The sequence below is a fragment of the Castor canadensis genome, chromosome 3, assembly GCF_047511655.1.
Source record: "Castor canadensis chromosome 3, mCasCan1.hap1v2, whole genome shotgun sequence".
In the NCBI taxonomy this organism is placed as follows: Eukaryota; Metazoa; Chordata; class Mammalia; order Rodentia; family Castoridae; genus Castor; species Castor canadensis.
Genome location: NC_133388.1, coordinates 179,183,698 through 179,206,973, shown reverse-complemented (window position 1 = coordinate 179,206,973; position 23,276 = coordinate 179,183,698). Strand labels below are relative to the sequence as shown.

Below are 23,276 nucleotides of genomic sequence, written 5' to 3'. Positions count from 1 at the left end.
TGAGAAAAAATATCCTCCAACTATGACCACAGGGCAAAGTATTTAATTTTATTTTACAAGGGAACTGGAACTGTGACCTTGTTGACCTCTTTGAGAGAGTTGGATAGCTTTAAGATTGTCATGAGTAGCCTCCCTACTTCCATGTGGCAGGGTTTAAAATTGCATTTGTAGCTCTTCAGTTTGGAAGTGTTTGTCCTGAAGAGCCTTAAATTCTAGGCCAGAGGAACTGATGATGAGGAGAAGATGGTATGGAGTTGGTCTATAGAGAGCAGTGTTCATTCCATTCTAGGAAGTTCTGAAGGTGACCAGTTGTAATGCGGCTAGAGGGCTCTTGCTATGGGCAGTTTTGGGAATTTAACAGAGTTTGTGCTGCACCAGTTTGCCCAGCTGTCTTATAGGAGCTGTCATCATGTAGAACTTCCATTCTTTTGGATAAGACTTTCTAATCAGTAGCTTAGATTATCTTGACCCCCACACTACCCTGAAAGTCACTCTTCTAAATGAGATCTTAATGTTTAATGGCTTTAATACAATTCATTTCTTTGGTGGAGTGTGAGAAACCAATATACTTCTGACTGATGGCTCCAGTCCAAATAACTTACATGTTGCTATAGGATATCACTTTAAAATATTTAATGATTTACTCATTTATTTTTCAATAGGTAATACATGTACATGGTTTAATATTCAAAAGATATAAAGAGCCTGCAGTGAAAAATAAGTCTATCTTTAAGTACTGTTCCTAAAATACTTGGTTCTCCTCCCCAAAAGCAAACACAACTACTGGTTTTTTATATTTAAATGTTAATTTAAGTTTATTAACTGACTTTAACCAGTTAATAAATCCCCCCATGCTTCAGTCTTTAATCTGTAGAATAGTAATAATAATAATAGTGGAACCTACCTTTTAGAGTTGCTCAAAGTGAAAAGAATATTGTGTCCATGATCTCTGAATGCTGCAGCACTGTTAGTATACTGATCTGATACTTGAACTCAGAACCTGAGTCCATGTCCTGTGTGAACTTTCCATTGAAACCTGACGACCTTTTGACTTCAAAGAAGAATCCTCCACAGATTCTTTTGAAGAAACAGATTCAACCAGGGAACTTTTTTACTTGCTTATATTTACAAAGCTATAACAAAATACACACTTACTAGAAAGTACTTATGGAATAGATCAGTCTTGTTATTTGACACTCTGATGACCTCTTCTTCGAACCATCTGTCCATCAGTTCCTAACAGATCTACTTCACAAGCCCCAGTCATCCTTCAGTCCTCACTCAGATACCACTGGCTCTGGGAAGCTCTTCTGCTTGCTGCCCTCAAAACAGAATAATTGCTGTTATCATTCTGGAGAAGCCTGATTATCATGTTTCTAGCACTTGCTGTACTAAGACCAAAGCAGTAAGTGTGTTTAGATCCAGTCCTTTCTGACACAGAAGCCCATATGGCACAGACCCATGATATCACACACTCTGTCTTCAATCCTTTCCAAAGTTACCCTTATCCCACTGTGTGGGGTGAGGGAAAGAAAGCCTATTTCTTTCACCAGACTATCACTCCTACTTATCCGACTCAAAGTATAACTGTACCTTTCGTTCATGTTTATGCACAAAAGCTTAGAACAATGCCTGAATGTGGTTCTCAAATGGTGGTCCCAGACCAGTGTCCAAAACATTAGCATCACCGAAAATTTGTTAAAATGTAGGTTTCAGTGGGAGGCCTTGGAGTGGAACCCAGTAATCTGTGTTCTGTTAAGCCCTTCCAGTGGTACTCATGCATTCTACAGATCCAAAAGGATGTCACTTTTCTCCTGCCCTGCCTCCCTGCTATTCAAAACTAGAGTTCAATTTTCAGGCATCTATGTACTCTTAACTATTGCTTAAACAACTTTTTAGCACCCATGACATCACATTATTATTACCTGATTCTCTCGGATTGATTTCTTGGTGCAGGTGTTTGGTTTAGTCTATATTTAATTAGCTGGTACCTGACTCAGTGCCTGACACATAAATGCTTACTAAATGTCTGCCAACGGAATGGGTGAATTCACAAGCAACAGGAATGCTAGACTCTGCTTTTTAAAGCATGACATATTTTTAGGAGCTAGGCAAAACCTTAGAGAATATTTTATACTGGAGAAAACCGAGGTCCAATTGAGAAGGGTTCCCAGGTTTCAAAGTGACTTAGCAGCAAAATGAATGGTGTCTTGTGTTTTCTAGCTCCTTGCTTAAAGGGGGCTACAGGGAAACCCACAACATCACATCATCAAGGAGTTTGTAAGAAATTCTGAATCTCCAGGCCTGTGAAATCAGAATCTGCATTTTGATCTGATTCATCCCATTACAGTTTGACAGGCATTTTCATTTTGACTAGATAATGGAGCTGTCACCAAACTAACCTCTCATTCTTTAGTTGAATGTCCTCTCTTGTTTTCTAGAGAGGACATTCAATTTCCTAGTGTGAGAAATTTACTAAGGAGGCGATGGTGGAGGGAAAAGTAACTAAATTCACTCAGTGCCATGGAAGTAAAGTTTTAACAAATGATCAGAATAAGTTCTTTTGGTGCAGATGGGAAAACGGATTTCTCCTTTAGAAGAGCACCCACCCTGGCCCAGATGCAGATAGAATGTCAGATGCACCAATTGACGAAAAGTCAACAAACTGCTTGAAATGTTTTAGGAAATGCTTGTCTTAACACTGGAACTACTAGAGAAGGTTCTATGTATCCAATGCCATGATATCATCAATCACATACCCTTACCTCAGCCTGCTTCATTCCTTCAGGTCCTAGGGTGGAGTCATTGGAAGCTTCATTTGCTCTTATCTGAAGTTTCTAGTATGGTGTTAGGAGTAGAGTGATAGCAGGTAACGAAGAAACCAACAGCTCATCAGGATAAAGTATTTCCTCTTAGAATTTCAACTCTGTCCCCCAAGTTTTTTGCTAGAGTTTCTTATGATTAGTAAAACCATGTGGGTTTGGTTTTGTATTTCCTTCAGCTGTCCTTGATGTGAAATTAGTGATGGTATTGATAGGTACCAGGAAAAGGGAAGGAATACTAAAAGCATAGATATGCAAGCCTGTAATTGGTCCCTTTTAATTATCTTTGTTTGTAAGCTGATTTCAGTAAGACAGAGACCGTCTGGGGTTGATTGATCTTTATAGACACAGCGTTAGGTATAAAATAGCTCCTCAGTAAATACCTTTGAACTGACTTGAAATTAATACAACTTAGGTGACAAAAATATGCCATAATAACAACTGTCATGCTGAAAGATGGTATCTTTTTTCTCCGTGCTTTGGAGTAACAGCAACTCTCAATTATTGCTGGTAAAAATGCCAAATAATATGACCACTTTGAAAGGAAAAGACTACATCTTAAAGACTTACCTTAAAAGTCAAGATATGAAACTTCCACTCTGACCAAAGTAGAGTAACAGAAACTAGATTTACCTTCCTAACTGAAATAAACAAAAAATAGGCAAAATATATGATATGACAGTGATCAAAACCTTGGATATCATTCAATGATACCTGAGAGATGGGAAACAAATTAGGTGACCCTTAAGTTTGCCCCAGCCTATGGGCCATGGCTCAGAGAGCAGGAACCCCAGTAAAGCCCAGAAGACTCCTTGGGTTGGAAAGACAGAGCTGAGAGTCTGACAAAATAGCTGAGTTCTCAAGGCAGATAACAGAAGAAGAGAATTGCACATAGAGAATTCTGGAGGTTTGAAGAGGGTCCTGTGGAGTTTTGCTGATACCAGTCCCAAAGGATGAGAGGTGACAGTGATAGGCACCCACAAAAGATCAAGAGTAATGCCGATCCTGACAAATGTCATGATTCGTGGAACATTGGCTACAGTACACATGAAGGCCTCAGTTCAGCAAAAAGACAGTGTTACCCCTTACCACAGGGGGAGCTCCACCCTGGTCCCACATACAAGCCATAAAAGCAGCACCTGCAAAGATCAAATGATTCCCAAATAACTGTGTCCTAGACAAGGAAAAAAAAAAAAACTGAAGAATATTTTAGGCATATAAAAATATCTAACACTCAATAAATTAAAATTCTATAAAAACTTATCAGGCATGCAAAAAAAAAGTAGGAAAATATGATTCATGGTATAGAGGAAAACCCATCATTGAAACTGACCCAAAACTGATATGGATGTTAGAATTGTCCAAAATAGATGTTAAAGCAATTAGTATGTACCCCATCTGTTCAAAATAAAAAGATTCAAAACAAAATTCTGGAGATGAAGAATACATGAGAATAAAAAAATTCAGATGAAGATTGGATGAATGGCAGATGAGACCTAATAATAAAGAGCTATCCACAATGAAAGAGAGGAAGGAGAGATTTGGGCAGCTAATATACTTATGGCTAGAGTCTTCAAAGGGGGCACAGAAAAACATTTCAAGAAATAATGGCTGAAAACTGTGCAAATTTTATAAAAACTGTCAATTCATAGGTCCACAGAAGCCCAATAAACCCTATATACAGAAATATGAACCAAATGACACCAAAGTACGTTATAATCACAATGTTGAACAACAGTGATAAAAAAGAACTCTTCAAAAGCTACCAAAGGGGGAAAAAATACATTATATACAGAAGAATAGAATGGCAGATGATTTCCCATTATAAGCAATGCAAATGAGGGATATTTGAGCAACATCTTTCAAATATACAAAAAAGTATCCAGTTAGAATTCTATATGTCTCCCATCCCCTCAAAACCTTCAAAGTGTGAGATAATAAACTTATTCAGACTTAAAAATGCTCAAAAAACTTATCACTTGCAGACCTGCAACCGAGATGTTAAAGGAAGATTTCAGGCAGGAAGAAAATGATATCAAATAAAAGCAGGTATATACAGAAAGGAATGACTGTGTTGTGAAGCATGGTTATTCTTTCCTCGTTGATCTGGATCTGAGGACTATTACCACCTCATTCCAGACCTTTTATAAAGTTAGAGCAATCAAAACAGTGGAGTATTGTCGTCAAAATAGACAAATTGATTGATGGAACATAATTGTAATCCAGACATATGTGGGCAACTGATTTTTGACAGACGTGCAAAGGAAATTTAATGGAGAAAAGAAAGTCTTTTGTTGTACCAAATGGGAAGGAGGCCCTGCGCTCAATCCCCTGTACTGAGAGAGAGAGAAAGAGAAAGACAAAGAAAGAAAAGGAGAAGGAGGAGGAGGAGAGGAAGGAGGGAAGGAAAGAAGGAAGGAAGTATTCAAATGCAAGTAAGTGACGTCAGTCATTTTTTGCACCATGTACAAAATTTACTTCAAATATTTCATCAGCCTAAATGTAAAACCTTAAACTATAAAACCTCTAGGAGAAAATAGAAAAAAACTTGTGAGTTTGAGTGTGGCATCAAGAGTGCAATCCCAATGAAAAGAATTATAAATTAGATTTCATTAAAATATAAAATTTTATTCTTAAGAGAATTAAAACATGGATTGGGAGACAATATTTGCAAACAATATTTATTTATCTGATAGATGGCATGTTTTTTTCAAAAGGGGGAAATTTATGCAGACACTTCATCATAGAAGATAGGAGCCCAACGAGTAAGCACATGCAAAGATATTTTATATCATTAGTCACTACAGACATGCAAATTAGATACAATGACATACCAAATACCCACAAATAACCTAACTTAAATTAAAAAGACTTTGTTGGCAAAGATTTGCAAGAGCTTGAGCTTTCCTACACTTCTGTTTGAAAATAAAAAATGGTGCAAACACTTTGATAAAGTTTGGCAATTCCTTTAAATGTTAAATACATACCTACTGAATGAACCAGCATTCTATCCTGACTGTTTACCCAAGAGAATTGAAGGCATGCATCTAAACAAAAACACAGAATGTTCAAAGCAACATTTTAAATAATCAAAGATTAAAACAACTCACGTTTTCATCAAAAGGTAAATAGGTAAACAGTAGTGTCTCCACTGGTCAGTAATCAAAGGGAATGAGCCATTAATACCTGCAACAATATGGATGACTCTCAAAATAATTACGCAATGTGACAGAAGCCAGATAAAAGGAATTAAGGGTGTATGATTCCATTTATTAAAATTCTAGAAAACAGAAAGTAATTCATGGTAAGAGAAATGGGGAAAGAAAGTGTCATAGAGAATATACATATGTCTAAGATTACACATTTAAAATATGTGCAAGTTATAGTATATCAGTTATCCCTTAATAAGATGGTAAAAATTAAGTGCAGTTGTAGAAGTAGTTTTCCAGATGAACTGGACTATTTGCTCTTCCTAAACCATCTTTCATGCCTTTCAATTTCTAGTATAGTGACCCTATAGACTAGAATGCTTTCTCTCCAGTCTTCCTTCACCTGTCAAAATCCTTTTTTTTTTTTTTTTTTTTTTTTTTGGTAACACTGGGGTCTTTGAACTCAGGTCTCACACTTGCTGGGTAGGGGTTGTACCACTTGAGTCACTCTGTCAGTCCTTTTTTGTGTTGGGTATTTTTTGAGATATGGTCTCATGAACTGTTTGCCCATGCTGACTTCGAAATACTGTCCTCTTCATCTCTGCCTCCTGAGTAGCTAGGATTACAGGAGCTACAGTTGTCTGACTTGTCAAAATCCTCTTATTCTTTAAGCCCTATCTAAAATGTCCTCATCTTCCTGAAGGATTTCCTGATCCTTCCCCTCAGCATGCCTTTCTTTCCTTTGATACCCTATGCTTTTTTAATGGCACACCTGTTTTACCACGAATTGTAATTATTTGGTATCATCCTCCTCACTGGTCTATAAATGACCTGAACTACATATGACCTTATCTTTGTTGACCTTATCTTTGTATCCACTTTCTCCCTATGCCTAGCAGTCCCTTGTGTCCATGGATGGGTATTTCTTTAATTCAATGGGTATTTAGAAGACACAGTTTCAAAGATGCAAGAATTAATTCTGAAATTAAATGGTCATAATATAATATTCTCCTAAGCCTGCTCTAATCTAACTTTTACTATCTACAGTGTTCTCTCCTTTGCATTTACACTGATGTTACTCCAATAACTACAAAGATTTTCTAGAAGTCTCTACCTCCAGTCTCTTTCCCATCTAACCCGTCTTCCCAGGCATGACCTGACTTCAGTATAAGCTTGATCATGTCACTTTGCTTTCATAAATCTGTCAGTGGATCCTGTCAGACTCTCTCCCATGTTTGTGCCTCCGCTTCCCTGCCTGTCTTTTCCTCACACTTCCAAGAACTCCTCACAGATCCCACCACGTACCATGAAGTTTGCCACTTTTTCTCAGACTGCCATATTCCTTTGATGCTCCCTCCTTTGTCTCTTTCCTTGCCTCTGATATAAACAACTTCACTCCCTTCTAGAGTTACAAGATCATCACTGTTCCAGTCATTACCCTTGCTGTAATCCAGCTCATTTCTATTTGTAGATGAGAAACTGAGACACACAGATGTTGAGTTCTTTGCTCAAGGGTGTTTAGCAAATATCCAGTACATGGACCTAGCAAGTCTGGATCCACTAATGACACTGACCACTGTGCCACATGTGGTCATCGTGTTCTTTGGCTGCCCACCTCTTAACCCCCTCCAGCCCCTGTGGACAATAAACTTCTTGAAACCCGTGCTATGCTGTTTGACTCAGTATCTCTAGCACCTAGAGGGCTGCCCAACAGAGGACAGATATTTGATAAATGTTTTTAAATGAATGATTCCAATGTGATTAGAGTTATCTGTACTTGCCCTATCTCAGAATCTGACTTCTTTCAGTTTCTATTTTTGGAGTGGGTAAAAGTAGTCCATACTAATTGATAAGCAGCCCTTTCTCTGTAGCCTGCGGTGCCGTGCTGGATATAAACTTCAGTCACTTGACTCACACATCTGGAGGGAACAAATGCTTGGAATACTGTGAGACAGAGGCAGACATGTGACCAGCCCAGGAGCGAAGGTCTCCCTGGCAGCAAACAGAAGGCGGCATTCGCCTCTCCTCCCCATGTACCTCATGTCAAGAATTAGTAAAGCTTTGAATTAATTTCCTTCATTTGTAACAATTTTTCTGCCTTACTGTTTTCACACATATTTTACTTAAAAAAAAAAAATGAAGTCAAAACAAAACAAATCTAAACCCCCAGCTTTCCTGCTTCAGAGAGACTGACTTACTTGTCTGGCACCTTGGCATTTACCATAAGAATGAGGAAGATTGAATTTCATGTAATGTGACCTTTTAAAACTTGGGATGAAGATTTGCATTATTCTGATTTTCGCCTTCTCTTGCAACCAGCTCTGAAATTCATGACAATTTAAGACTTGTCTAGATAGTTCAGATATAGATTTTAAAGAATAGCAATTTTATGGGTAGCTGATTTATTTGTTTGTGCTTGTTTAAATCCTTCAGGTAATGAAAATTATTATTGCTATCTACAAAAGAGGTCAAAATGTCTTTGAGCAAGGGCTTCTACAGAAGAAATAATTATGAAGCTGTCATTTTCATAAAGACCTTGACAGTGAACTGTCTACAAAATGCTGCAGTGAATGTTTCAAATACAGAAAGAGCTACCAGCCCCAAATTCAGTACCATCCTTCTAGAAAATCTTAAAGAAGTTTATATTTGCTCAACATGAGTTTTCTACTCCTCTAATCACTGAACTTGGATCAACTTTATTGTTAGCAAATATGGACTCTAAACTGCATAATATTACTACCTGCAAGTGTAACCTTGGATAAATCACTTCTCTCCAGCATTGAGGCTTTTCACCTCTACAACGAGTGGATGGACTAAATAACCTCTAATTCTTTCCAGATTGTTAATTCTGACTTAGATCATTCATTCATTCATGCTCGTAACTGAATTGCTTTGGTTTCTTTTTCTCTGTATCTAGATCTCCCAGGCTAATTCAAATTGCTTGTGATCTTTTCAACTTCCTGAATCCAAATCTCCTGGGTCTTTTCATGTGGTAGACTCTCTTCCACTCCTTACTGAGCCACAACTTATGCCTCCTGTTTAACACTCCCTCAGGACCTTCCTCTCTGTGGGTGACAATGCCTAGTAATCCTTGGAAGGATTCATGGAAACTAAACTCTTAATGTGCTGCCTTCCATAGTGTGTTAGTCAACTTTCTGTGACTGTGACAAAATGCCTGAGAAAATAAACTTACTGAAAGGGAAGTTTTTATTTTGCTGCTAGTACATGAGGCAGCTGCCAACTTCATGTAGTTATTTATTGTTTTAGTAATTTATTGAGAGCTGAATGAAAGATTCTCTGCTTCTATGACAGATACAAATTATTTTCTCACATCAGGGAATTCTTATATGTTATTTGAAAATGTAAGAAACTATTTGCTTTTCCCACATGGATGGACTGTAATCTCAGTGATTGTTTCTGTTACAGCTGTTCTGAGTTGTGCTCCCTATAGGCCTTACGTTGTCTGGTAGGTGCTAGGAATTCGAAAAATTGATAACGTAATGAATGAAAAGACATTTTCCTCTCAATTTAGTAAGTGGGTCAGATAGATAATCTCACCATGTTACATAAAACTCTTCCATAAATGAGTTAGATGATATCCACTGATGTTGTTACCTCTTAGATACCAGCACTTTGCATTAATACTCCTAGTTAGTTGCTTTATTTCTGTGTCATCTTCCTGTCCTGCTTTGCACATTTGTAAGGCTGCCTGCCTCTACATCTAGTCTGGTAAAGGCTAAAAAGATCACATACTGGTTATTTTAACCCGAAAAAAATGATGTGTGGTAAATTGTTTGATAAACAATATAATGTTAAGGTAACCATTTTGGAATCAATCAGTATTGGATATTATCTGTGAGAATTAAACTTCTCATGGCACATTAAAATATGTTTAACTTTATTTACTATACTAAGCAGGTTACTTTAGAACTGAAGGAGTTTGTGCTATGGAATTAAATTCCATTATTCAAGACCAAAAGTGTTGAGTGCCAGCAAAAGAACAAGACAAGTGTAGAGGGAGCAATATAGAACATTCACTGGAAAGGAGGCCACCAATACAGATAGGGCAAGCTTTTAATGGTAGATATGGCTTTCTATTCACTTACCCAAGCAAATACTTGCAGACTATGCCCCCACCCCCAGTATTATGCAATGGGTATGATAAGATAATTTTGTTATAAACCATGCTTTCAAGTAGTTACAGTCTAGCAGGAGAGATAAACTATAAAAGGGACATAAGCCTTGAAAAAGAGATGATTAGGTGATTAAAAGCCAGGACTCAGAGTATAGAGTAATCAGGAGAAGTAGAAGTGGTCTATTTCTAGAGAGCTCTATGCCAAAATGCAGTCTACAAATGCTAAACAGGTGTCACAAATGCTGCCAATCCCCACTTCCACGCCCATGACAAAGTCAACAAGTGACTACAACACTTTTCCTAGTTAAGCCTAGAATGAGGCCTCAGTCTCCTTTTTCAAGACATTGTTTCAGGCAACCACTCCCATTTCATCAAAGTTGGCTTAGAAAATAAAATTCACATTGCACACTAGATAAGTGATTGTCTCAGCAGCACTGAAAACACTTGGTAACTTACCTAACTTATATTCAGGCTAGCTCTTTCAAAAAGGAGATACCACCAAGACAATATTGATAAAATTTGGAGACTAGGTACCATTAAAGAGGACAGGAAGCATCAAGGAAGACTGGGTTATCCAGCCTGGAGTATTGACAGGATGTTGCTGTCATTAAAACAAAACCATAATAGGATAAACAGATTCTTGGGGAGGATCTCGTATCTGTATACAGTATAGGTTTGAGGTGATAATAAGACATTTCAATGACAATGGGGATATTTAATCAAATACATATTTCTCTCCAAATGTGGATCATTTAATCTTAGTGAGTGGCACTGTCGCTCATTCTGTATTCTGTTCCAGAAACCTAGGCAACAAACATCTTGGCATTCCCTCTTCCCCACCCATCATAGCTTATGCCACAGAGCCTTATCAGTGTTATCTTTCGTACATTTTTTCATCCATGTACTTTCCACCAGCTGCACTTCACTGCTAGATACTACATGAGACACACTTGCACTAAGAAATCATTCCTTGTTTTTCTGAAATTCAAATTTATCTGGGCATCCTACATTTTGATTTGCTAAATTTGGTCACCCTATCCCAAATAATCTAATTCAAAGTAAAAACAGACTTTCAGACTCCCAGGTCTACACTCTAGATTGGGCTGTGGGACAGACTGTTATCAGTGTCGGGTTCTAAGAGGTTAGAGGCTTGCAAGATCAAGCCATAGAATATTTTGTAAAGTGCAGATGAAGTGTGCAGTGAAAAAACAAAATGTTTTCTCTAGTTTTGACATTAGCTAACTCCTCTTCTAAAACTTTGATAAGGATATCATTCTTCTAGGAAAGGTCAATGTACTGAAATTCTTCACATATTTTATAAATTTACGTGTTGCTGAAAAACTGAAAAGTAGCCAACATGAGAGAGAGTGTCTGAGCTTAGCAGAATACTGTATCATGCATGACCTGTTTTTGGAATAGGATTTTTTACACAAAATCTGGCTTCTTTTCCATTAACTGCTCACACTTGACACATTGCTTAGATGATCTCATTAGCGTTCATCATAGCAACTTGTTTCCTAAATCTACCTTCTTAGCTGAGGACTGTAGTTTCAAGCAGTAGGATCGACTCTGGTTAAGGACAGTAGGGTTCTTGTATATCTCCCAAGGACTTCAGAAACTAGACTAAAAAGCTTAACAGCCAACCACAGGATGAGGGCTGTACTAGGAAAATATCATTGTTACCCCTCTAGGCAACTCTCACAGCTCACACAACTGCCCTAGCTTGCACAGAGGACATGTGACACTGGCCAAGCTCTGCCACTGACAGCTGAATACCTCCACTGCCTTATCTGCCAAGAGATGGATCACATGCACAGCTATGTCCTCACGTTACTTCCTTCAGAAGTATTTTGTCTGAATGGTTCTGTTCTGGAGCAGTAAAGAAGGATAGAACCTTGAATTCTGACACGTACCACGGTAGAGTTCACCTTATAATTTGAAAAATTTTCCAAATGCACAAGAAGGATGTTCAAAAACTATTGAGCAGCAAACGACATGAAAAATGTTCTTTATTGTTTTAAATAACATACCTCATTTTGTAAGAATCCTACTAAATGGAGCAGACATTAGTCACATTCACGACGACTACTGAATGCATGAGTCAACTAACCTATAAGGAGAAAAGATTTACTTAGCTGACAATTTGAAAGTTTAAGTCCAAAATTAGGCAGCCCCATTCATTTGGGCTCTGGTGAGAGTGGCACACCATGGTAGGAGCACTATGAAAGCAACTACTCACATAATAAGTCAGGAAGCAGGGAGAGACTAAGAGACTGGGGTCCCACAGTTCCCGGTGGGGGTAAGCTCCAGTGACTAAAGACCTTCTCATAAGGCCCGCTCACTTAAAGTTTCACAGTACCTCTTAGTATCATCACCCTGGAGACTAAGCCTTTGTACATGGACATTTGCAGGGCATTCTACCATATTGAAACCATAGCAGAACATAATGAATAAGATGATGAACTTGGGTTCCAGTCCTAGTTTTTTCTATTACTGACTAGAGGAGACTGGACAAGCTAGCCCCCCAAACAAGGTCATCCACCTCCTACGATGGTTGTGAGGACAAAATGAGAAAAGTGAATACTTTTTCGGATGAAGTTTGTATCCCTATGGGCAAGTCCTCATTCTCATTATGAATGTTGTTACTACCAATTTTCCTTTATCTCTTTCAAGTCTTTTATTTACAACCCACTTTAGGGTTTTTAAAGAATCTGTTCTTCCTCAAATGCTATCTTTTTCACATAAGTATATTTTTTTCTTAATGGATTATTTCATCCATGAAACATCTGCTAAAGGCTTATAAACATCTATTTTACAAAAGGGACTTTTTCTTTTTTTTCCAATTGCATTGCAGAAATTTTGGAAAATGTAGAAAAGCTGAAAGGTAGAAATAAAACATATGTCAAAATTCCACTACCCAGAGATAACAACCATTGTCTGCAGTGTGATATTTGCTTTTCTGCTAGGAGGTACTTTTAATCAGTCATAGAAATCATAGCTGTGTGGAATTAGAAGCAGCCATGATAACCATGCGCTTTGCATCTGTTTGATTCCTGGTTCTGCAAGCCAGCAGGCCTCAGCCTCTCGATTAGCTTCATGTATGTTTTCTCCATCTTCACATTAGAGGGGAAAGTCACCTGCAACCTTTGTGGCCAGGTCACAAGTTTTGTTTTATTTATTAATTTTCTGTTAGGAGGCCTCAAGTTTTATTTGTGAGCATGGTGCTTTGAAACAAGAGAACTAGGGAATGCTGGGAAATGTTCTTCAGCTCTGTGGAAGCCTTTGAGTGAGGGAAAGAAAATCACTCTTTTGTTGTGAGGTTTGCCAAATGATCTCTGAGAAGCTGTGATATCGTTCCTGTGCTGTGCCAAGCTGGATTGAAACTGTTCATCTTAGCAGACATCTAGAGTGAGCATATAATTCCTTGGGGTTGGTATGGGTCTTTATCAGAAATAGTTCCATAGGCAGTATTTACATAACTGTGGTGGAGTGTGAGAATAAACACAGCTGTGGCATTGCCCTAAATACTTCTATTCAGTAGGGAATTAAAAGAGAACTTTATCGCTGAACTACAGATAAACACAATTCATCAAGCAGTGGTCAGTTCAACTGGGGAACAAAATTGGAGTTATAAAAGACTGGCCTGCTGAAAATAGCGCCAATCAGCCATCCTGACTTTATTGCTCCTATACTCCCTCCTCCCTTCTCTTCCCCAGTTCCAGAAATGTAGGACTCATCAGCTAGCAATGGAGTTGCATAGATTTTCTTTACCCCAAGAAAGAAGTCACAGGCTTGCTCATTGACTGAGTGGAGGCCTACCATGAGCCTGCGTGCCTCCAAGGCTTTCTTCATGGCCATTTCAGAATGGTTCCTTTAATTCTTTCTGGGCTATAGGATTGAATGTTGTTTAGAGTAGGACTTTTGGCCAAAGAGGAGACCTTTTAACTCCAAACTGTGTTGAAATGGATGTATGATAGGTACAGTTTTAAGTAACCTATGTCTTAAGAGTTTTTTCAGCATCCATGGATTTTAAACAGCAGTGTAGTCCTGGCCAAGTCATGTGCGAGAAGGTAGTTACAACATGTTTCAGTTTTCTAGGATTGCCATAATAATGTACCAAAAATTAGGTTGCTTAAAACAATAGAAATTTATTTCCCTTTAGTTTTGGAGGCCAGAAATCTGACATAAGGGATTGGCAAGGTTGGTTCCCTCTGGAAGTTTTGAGGGAGAAGCCCAACTTTGCCTACCACTAAATTCTGTGGATGCCTGAAAACCTTGTCTTGTGTCTACATCCTTCCTGTTGCTTCCTCCATATTGACATTGTCTTCTTGCTGTATTTTCTTTGTGTCTTTTCTATCTCTTATAATAACACCATTATTAAAGGTAAGATCCATGCTAATCCAGCAGGTGGATTCATGAGCTAAGACATAAGGATCTAATCTCAACCCTTACCTTACATCTACAAAGATTCCATTTCCAAATAAATCACATTCTGAGGTTCCACATGGACCTCAATTTTGGGGAGACACTACTCAACTCACAATATTTGGTAAGGTTTTTGGAGATAGGGACCATGTAATCCACTTCCTTCTATAGCACCCAGTGCATGCTACAGACCTTATAAGTATACAGAATAGAAGAGTCTTTTAAAGGAAGGAAGGAAAGAGAAAGGAAGGGAGGGAGGAAGGAAGAAAGGAAATATCATATTTATTTCTAACTCCATTTTGTAACCCAAGACAGTTGCAAAGTTGCTCTGTTTTACTCTGCATGCCTTGTCTTTTTACTGACAGTGTCACTAAGAGAGAATTAACTTGTTTATATATGTGTCCATAGGTACAGAAAATACAAAAGCATTATGTTCACTAACATAGTTCTTTTTCCCAGTTACTAAGTCATCTTAAAATGCTAAAATCATAAATGACAACTACCGACATGAGAATTTATAGGTCACAAAGCAGTTTCATAATTATTTTCTCATTTGATTCTCTAGTGACCTTCTGTGGGCTATTATTATCTTCGTTGTCATCATCATCATCATCACCACTTTCACCATGATCGCTACATTCCTGCTTTACAGAGGATGAAGAAATGAGAGGCTTATAGGAATTAAGTGACCTGTTTGGGGTCAGCGTATAAGTCAAGGATTTTAGTTGTATTTGACGGTAGCCCAACTCAACTGGCTTTATAGGAAAGTCCAAGGGTATATGGAATGTCAGTTGCGAATGGATTTCTTGTCTCAGTTCAGTTTTCCTCTGTTGCTTCCTATCCTAATGCCAAGATTATATCTAACCCAGATAAGTTCAACCACCAATAGCCCAATTCCTGACATGCTTCCCGCTTTAATGATTGGAGCTTTAAGTCACTCAGTTTTGGAGGGATTTGTTACTTAGCAGTACATAACTAACACTCTGTCCATGAGGAGTCTCCTCTGTTGCCCCTCTGGCGACAACCACCCACAGGCAACACAGTGCTTTAGGGGGCTTGACCCTGGCCCGTGGCCTTAGTCTATATAATTTGTGAAATATTTGAAGTATGTATCCAGGCTTTAACCACTGCAGAGTCTTACTTGGTAAGGTCTGGATGAGGTCTACGCATCTGCATTTAACTAAATGATTTTTAAGAGAAAATCTATTCAAGGGTTTTTAAGTTATACTTTTGATTGAGAACCTGTGCTGCTTTCTTTCTTTGACTATAAAACACCACAGTCTTCTCTATTCTGCGTCTTCTGTGTTCCTTCTTTGAGGTCTTGGGGGAAACTCAGCTCACCATTCAGCATGTCCAGTGCAGCCACACAGAAGCCTGGCAAATAGCCAAGGTCAGTGCATTTTCTTATGAACCTACAGAATAGCTCTTTGCAAACTAAAGTTGCACTAGGCTTACCTGTTAAGTGATTGCTGGACCCCACCCCTAGGATGTCTAAGTAAGTAGGTCTGGGGAGGAAACCCAAAATGCTTAACTCTACTAAGTTCCCAGTGGCAGAATGCTGCTAGTCTATGACCACACTTGCAGAACCACTGTTGAAAAGGATAGGCTGGTATTTAAACTTTGCCCTGGAAATACTTCAGGCTCTCCCTTACACTTCAGACAAACACAAATGAAAACAAACAAACAAAAACAATTCTCATCCACTTTGCCTACTCCCAAGTCATCCATGGTGACAGAAAGTCTAAGAGTACATTTTGGAGGAGAATCATTGGAAAGACAGGGCAAAGGGAACCTCTGGGATGCCTGTGATTTTTTATTTCCTGATCCAAGTGATGATAACATATTCACTTTGCAAAAATACATTTAAAGGCCAGTCATGGTGATGCATGCATGTAATCCCAGCACTCAGGAAGCGAGGCAGGAGAACTGCGAATTCTAAGGCCAACCTGGGCTACACAGCAAGAGCCAGTCTCCAAATGAAAAATAATGATATATAGATAGGTAGATTGGTAGGTAGAGAGATAGATTGCTGATAGATTCAACCTGTACACCAACAATTTGTGTGCTTTTCTCTGTGCTATGAAGTTTACGTAAATTAATACTAGGGATAAATGCTGTCAAAACCTGGAAGAAATAAGTCTCCATATCACTAGACTGTACCTTTGTTTGCAAGTGTGCTTTCTTCTAGGGATGCACTGATAACCAACAAAATATCCCTTCTTTTTTCCTTCCTTCCTTTCTTTCTTTCTTACTGGTATCATTTTGTGTGTGTGTGTGTGTGTGTGTGTGTGTGTGTGTGTGTGTGTGTGTTGTGTGTGAGAGAGAGAGAGAGAGAGACAAGAGAGAGAGAGAATCTGGAGAGTTGTCATTTTTTTAAAACAAATCCCAATTTTCAAAAGAAACTATCGTAAATTAAGTACTTGCGCATTTTAAATTCTTAGAATAAGATTGATAGAATAAGTTTAAAAACAAGTTGAACGCTCTTCAACACTTTTCAAGAATCCTAGTTTGTGTCCCGCTCTGCAACTTTACTGAAGAATAATGACATTTGGGAGGGAAGGAAAACCTAGACTTACTGCCCAGCTCTTAGAAAAGTACCTAAGAGTCATGATATTTTTAAATTCTGGTGAAGACAAATGTCACCTGCAGGATCCCCCATTTCATCACAGAAAGCCTTCCAACTTTTACTGGGGAGATTTGTTTTGAAAGTTTCATATAAAGACAGCTAATTACTGCTAAAACTCCTCTAGAGACATCCCACTTTCTGAATCATTTCATTTCTACAGTTTATGTGTTAAAAGGTTTGCTCTCAAAGGTTGGTTTCAAATGTTAATGAGGCCAGGGAATCTGCAAAATTGTTATTTTGCAACTCTGGAACTAAGTAGGACTCTTGGAATTTTCTTTTTTGGTAGTAGTCGTGTTGAACTCAGGGCCGTGCACTTCCTAAGCAGGTTCTCTACCACTTGAGCCACACCTCCGTCCCTTTTAGCTCTGGTTACTTTTGAGGTAGGGTTTCATGATTTTATTCAGGCATGCCTGGACCATGATCCCCTGATATCCTTCTCCCAAGTAGCTAGGATTGCAGGAGTGAGGCACCATGCCCAGACCTCACACTGTGCCTACTCTTGATGACAAACACGAGTCTTCAGACTGCTGCAGAAGACAGGGGCTGCCCCCCTATGAAAATTGTCTAACTTAAAGCAGAGACATTGTGATACAGTTTTTGAAATTGTAAGCTTTCTTTCTCTTAATTATGTTTATTGAGGAGCACTTCCAAAGGTATAATAATAACTTTAAAGTTTTTGTTTACTTTCCTAGAGGTAGCATATACTCAAAGCACATGATGACCTTAAAGTCTGGGAGACAATTATTGTTCTTTTAATCTATAGAATGTGTTGTTATGAGTAGTAGAATATGTTTCTTAATTATAAAGGAACACATGAGTTTGTTTTAAAAGAACTCAACTACCACATAAAATCTTTAGGTTCTTTTTTGTTTTGTTTTGGTTTTTTTTTGATTTATCAGGGATTTTATTTTTTATTTTTTTTTTATTATTCTTATGTGCATACAATGCTTGGGTCACTTCTCCCCCCTGCCCCCACTCCCTCCCTTACCACCCACATCACCCCCTCTCACTCCCCCACACCTCCTCAATACCTGGCAGAAACTATTTTGCCCTTATCTCTAATTTTGTTGAAGAGAGAGTATAAGCAATAATAGGAAGGAACAAGGGTTTTTGCTTGTTGAGATAAGGATAGCTATACAGGAAGTTGACTTGCATTGATTTCCTGTGCATGTGTGTTACCTTCTAAGTTAATTCTTCTTGAACTAAACTTTTCTCTAGTTCCTGGTCCCCTCCTCCTATTGGCCTCAGTTGCTTATAATGTATCTGCTTCAGTTTCTCTGCGTTGAGGGCAACAAATGCTAGCTAATTTTTTAGGTGTCTTACCCATCCTCATATCTCTCTTGTGGGCTCTCACTTTTATCTTGTGATCAAAGTCCAATCCCCTTGTTGTGTTTGCCCTTGATCTAATGTCCGCATATGAGGGAGAACATACGATTTTTGGTCTTTTGGGCCAGGCTAACCTCACTCAGAATGATGTTCTCCAACTCCATCCATTTACCAGCAAATGATAACATTTCATTTTTCTTAATGGCTGCATAAAATTCCATTGTGTATAGATACCACATTTTCTTGATCCATTCGTCAGTAGTGGGGCATCTTGGCTGTTTCCATAACTTGGCTATTGTGAATAGTGCTGCAGTAAACATGGATGTGCAGGTGCCTCTGGAGTAGCCTGTGTCACAGTCTTTTGGGTATATCCCCAAGAGTGGTATTGCTGGATCAAATGGTAGATCAATATTTAGCTTTTTAAATAGCCTCCAAATTTTTTTCCAGAGTGATTGTACTAGTTTACATTCCCACCAGCAGTGTAAGAGGGTTCCTTTTTCCTCACATCCTCGCCAACACCTGTTGGTGGTGGTGTTGCTGATGATGGCTATTCTAACAGGGGTGAGGTGGAATCTTAGTGTGGTTTTAATTTGCATTTCCTTTATTGCTAGAGATGGTGAGCATTTTTTCATGTGTTTTTTGGCCATTTGAATTTCTTCTTTTGAGAAAGTTCTGTTTAGTTCACTTGCCCATTTCTTTATTGGTTCATTAGTTCTAGGAGAGTTTAGATTTTTAAGTTCCCTATATATTCTGGTTATCAGTCCTTTGTCTGATGGGTAGCTGGCAAATATTTTCTCCCACTTGTGGGTGTTCTCTTCAGTTTAGAGACCATTTCTTTTGTTGAGCAGAAGCTTTTTAGTTTTATGAGGTCCCATTTATCTATGCTATCTCTTAGTTGCCGTGCTGCTGGGATTCCACTGAGAAAGTTCTTACCTATACCTACTAAGTCCAGAGTTTTTCCTACTCTTTCCTGTATCAACTTTAGAGTTTGTGGTCTGATATTAAGATCCTTGATCCATTTTGAGTTAATATTGGTATAGGGTGATATACATGGCTCTAGTTTCAGTTTTTTGCAGACTGCTAACCAGTTTTCCCAGCAGTTTTTGTTGAAGAGGCTGCTTTTTCTCCATCGTATATTTTTAGCGCTTTTGTCAAAGACAAGTTGGTTATAGTTGTTTCGCTTCATATCTGGGTCCTGTGTTCTGTTCCACTGGTCTTCATGTCTGTTTTTGTGCCAGTACCATGCTGTTTTTATTGTTATTGTATGTAATATAGTTTAAAGTCAGGTATCGTGGCACACTTTCTGCTTCCTCCCTCTAGCCGCCATCTTGGAATCCACTAGGTTCTTAAACTAATTAGAAAATTTCAGACCCTTGAGCCTTATTTTCTCATTGCAGACTGGAAGCAAAGGAGTGCCTTCACATTCCAGTACAAAGCACAGTGTGAGACCACCTTCCTTTCCTCAACAGAAGGAAAATTCTCACTTGACTGTGCTTAGGTGAAGTGCTTTCAAATACACATGTACAAACTTCACAGTGAGATCAGTAGGAACTGCAACACGTAAGCTTAAAACAAACATACCTTATTTAAAGACAGAGTGTCATGGCTTTAAAAAAATTATTTTCATTACTGTATATTAATGGCACAAAGCAAGCAGTTTCTCTGTGATATTTCCATAAACACATTCAATGTCGTTTGATCATAGTTTATTACTCTTTCTTATCCCCCTCCCCACCCGTCCTCATCTTTTCAGCTTTCTTATAATTTAAATGGGTTTCATCGCAGCCTTTTCATATATGCATGCACTGTACTTCAATCATATTTTTATAGGTTTAATCCCCGAATTCCCAGCAGTGTGGCCTTGGAGAAATTATTTCTCTCCTTTTTTCAAATTTCTTTTTTTTTTCTGTTAAATAAAATCTGTTAAACAGGAGTGTTAGGGACATTAGATATAATAATGTAAAAGAATTTAAAACTTTGTGTAGCACATAGTAAATTCACAATGGATGATAGTATAATTATTAAGAGATAAGGAAATTAATAAATGGCTAATGTTATTCAGTTTTTAATTTCTCAATCTTTGTATCTGTCTAATACAAATATGAGTGAATAAATGATACTTGTGTATATGTATACATGAGTAAATAACTAAAATATTTTCTCTGTAATCAGAAGTATCTGTCTAAAAATTACAGCAATGAAGAAGAGGTGGTGATTTGGAATGGTTGTGAGGAAGGGGACATGTGTCTATAATGAGATAGTTGGAGGGCAGTCTTCAAGGTGATGGGCTGTTTCCGTATCTGGATTGCAGTGGTGTTACACAAATCTCCACATGATAAAATGGTGTAGAACTGTACATTCACAGCATATTAATACTAATTTCATAGCATTTCTGTTTGTTTATTTTTGAGGCCAAGTGTTTCTATGTAGCTCAGACTGGCCTGAATTCACAATCCTCCTGCCTCAACTTCCCCAATGCTGGAATTGCAGATATGAGTACCAAACTCTGCTAACTTCGTAGTTTTGATACTGTTCTATAGTATTTAAAATATAGCCCTCAGGGAAAGCTGGGTGGAGGGTGTACCAGACCTCTCCATACTGTTTGTGCAACTCCATGTTAATCTGTAATCACTTTAAAATGAAAAGTTAAAAGCACAAAGATCTGCCTAGAACTTCCTCCTTTTACCATAATTACAGTAATCAGATCTGTCACTCTGGATTTCTGGTGATCCAACTTGAGTTCTGACATAAACTTTGATACTCGATTTTGAATATACTAATCCTTGTCTATCTCTTTTCACACTAATACCCTTTCCTAGGTCAATTCACTCCTTCACTACAGGAGTCCAGTGGTTAATGGATCTAAACGTGCCATGGACAAGGCTTCTAAAGAATACCTAGTTTGATCATTATTTATTCTAAAATATTCTCAATTGATTAACACTGGTAGAAGAATTAAACATGTGTCTAGCTATTTCATTCTACATCCTACTAATAGCGGTGATCTGACTATACCATTAAAATCCTCCATGGATTGAATTAGAATCTGCTAACAATTTGAAAGTCTTGATATGATACTGCTAATCAGCTAACCAGCTGAAAAACAGGAAAACCAAATATCCTTAAGTCAGATGATTTGGTGGTTACACAACCATATTCTTAGATTATAGACTAGTGCCCAGGCAATTGATAAATATTTGTGGATGAATGAATGTATCAGTAAAAGAATAGTGGGACTGTTAAGGTAAATTGTGAAAAAGAGCAGTCCAAAAGAGTAAAGAATTAGTTCACCTTTATGAGGCAAGTCTTGATGAAGGAGTGTCTGCTAGGAAACCTTCTAACTCCTCTCTGCTTCTCTAGGCAGCTTGAAATTCACTCTCCTGATGCCAAGCATACAGTGGTCCTAAGGAGCAAGGACTCAGCCACTGCCCAGGCCTGGTTCAGTGCCATCCACTCCAACGTTAGTGACCTCCTGACTCGAGTGATTGCTGAGGTCAGAGAGCAGCTGGGAAAAACAGGCATTGCTGGGAGCCGAGAGATCAGGCATCTTGGCTGGCTTGCAGAGAAGGTAAGGAAGAGGATTCCCTCCATCATTTTCCCTTTGGCTCCGCCAGCACTGTACCACTGTCATCATGTCACTCCATAGACTGGTTCTCTCTTTCACAGTATACTTGAATGCTAGACCATTCCACCAGACTGGCATGCCTTTTGTATTACATAGAGGATTTTCCTTAATCAACATTCATTTCCCCAATATACAGTCAAATGTGGCAAATTGCATGTGGTCACTAATTATGGAATGGATGAAAGGATAAGTTGATGAAAAGTTTGATTTTCATGGTTATGAATGAAGGGCAGGGAGAATAACACAAACTCAGAGAAGAGCTGTTGCCTGGAAAGCAGGAAAATTGAAATTGTTGCATGAAAAGAGCTTGTGTGGGTTTTGATGAGCATCATTAATTACACAGAGCATTTAAGTTATGCATTTACAAATGACAGCAAGGATTTCTTGAGCAAATACTATGTGCTGATTTAGTCATATACAACCTTTTATTTGTGCTTTTAGGTCAGTAGATTCTAAATGGCATCAGTAATGAGCTATTTTATGTGAGGCAGTGTGAGGTAGGAGTGGGGAGGGTTGCATTTAAAACAAACAAAGACAGTCTCTGTCACAGGGAGGACAGCTGCTTTGGAAAAGACTGTGTATACTAATACTGTCACTCTGATTTCTTTTTTTGAGGTATGTGACATGTTGATGGTAGCAAAGCTTACTTTGTGACATTCTCTTGAGAGTTACCATTCTCTTCATTTCAAAGGATAGAGCCTTTGCCATTGTCCTTACACCCAATTGCTGTCCCTTGAACTTGGCCTTAAGTGCTCAGGAATGCTGGGCTTTGGGACAATTTGACCTCCCAGTGACTCACATTCTAATAGTCGGTAAATAGGAATAATGATTGTTGCAATAACAGCTTTCCTGCCAATGAAGCCTGTCATCTGAGAAGGCCCAGTCAAATGGCACTTGAAAGTAATACTTGAGCACAGCATTCAGCTGTTTTCCACCATTGTCCTTTGTCTGCACCAGCTCATGCATGGGTCTGGGCCACTAAGTTCAACACAAAGTGGGTTGTTTGGTTTGGATTGTCCCATCTCTCACAGATTTCAGAGAACTGAAAGGATAATGCAGGTGTTGGTAGTATTAACATCATAGTAAACACAAAACACAGGTAGTATTTCATGAATTTATGAGTTTGTGTTCTTAATGAGAAAAACATCATAAATCTGGATGTTTGATA

At 38.4% G+C, this 23,276-nt stretch overlaps 1 protein-coding gene across 2 annotated transcripts in view; it reads left to right on the top strand.

The window, feature by feature from the left end:
• Window positions 1-23,276, top strand: part of Sntb1 (syntrophin beta 1) — a 222,909-nt gene that overhangs the window by 113,711 nt on the left and 85,922 nt on the right. For both annotated transcript variants that reach the window (XM_020169574.2, XM_074069136.1), the window contains exon 3: window positions 21,844-22,051. In XM_020169574.2, the coding sequence (XP_020025163.2) occupies window positions 21,844-22,051 (208 nt within the window). The remainder of the gene's footprint in view (window positions 1-21,843; window positions 22,052-23,276) is intronic.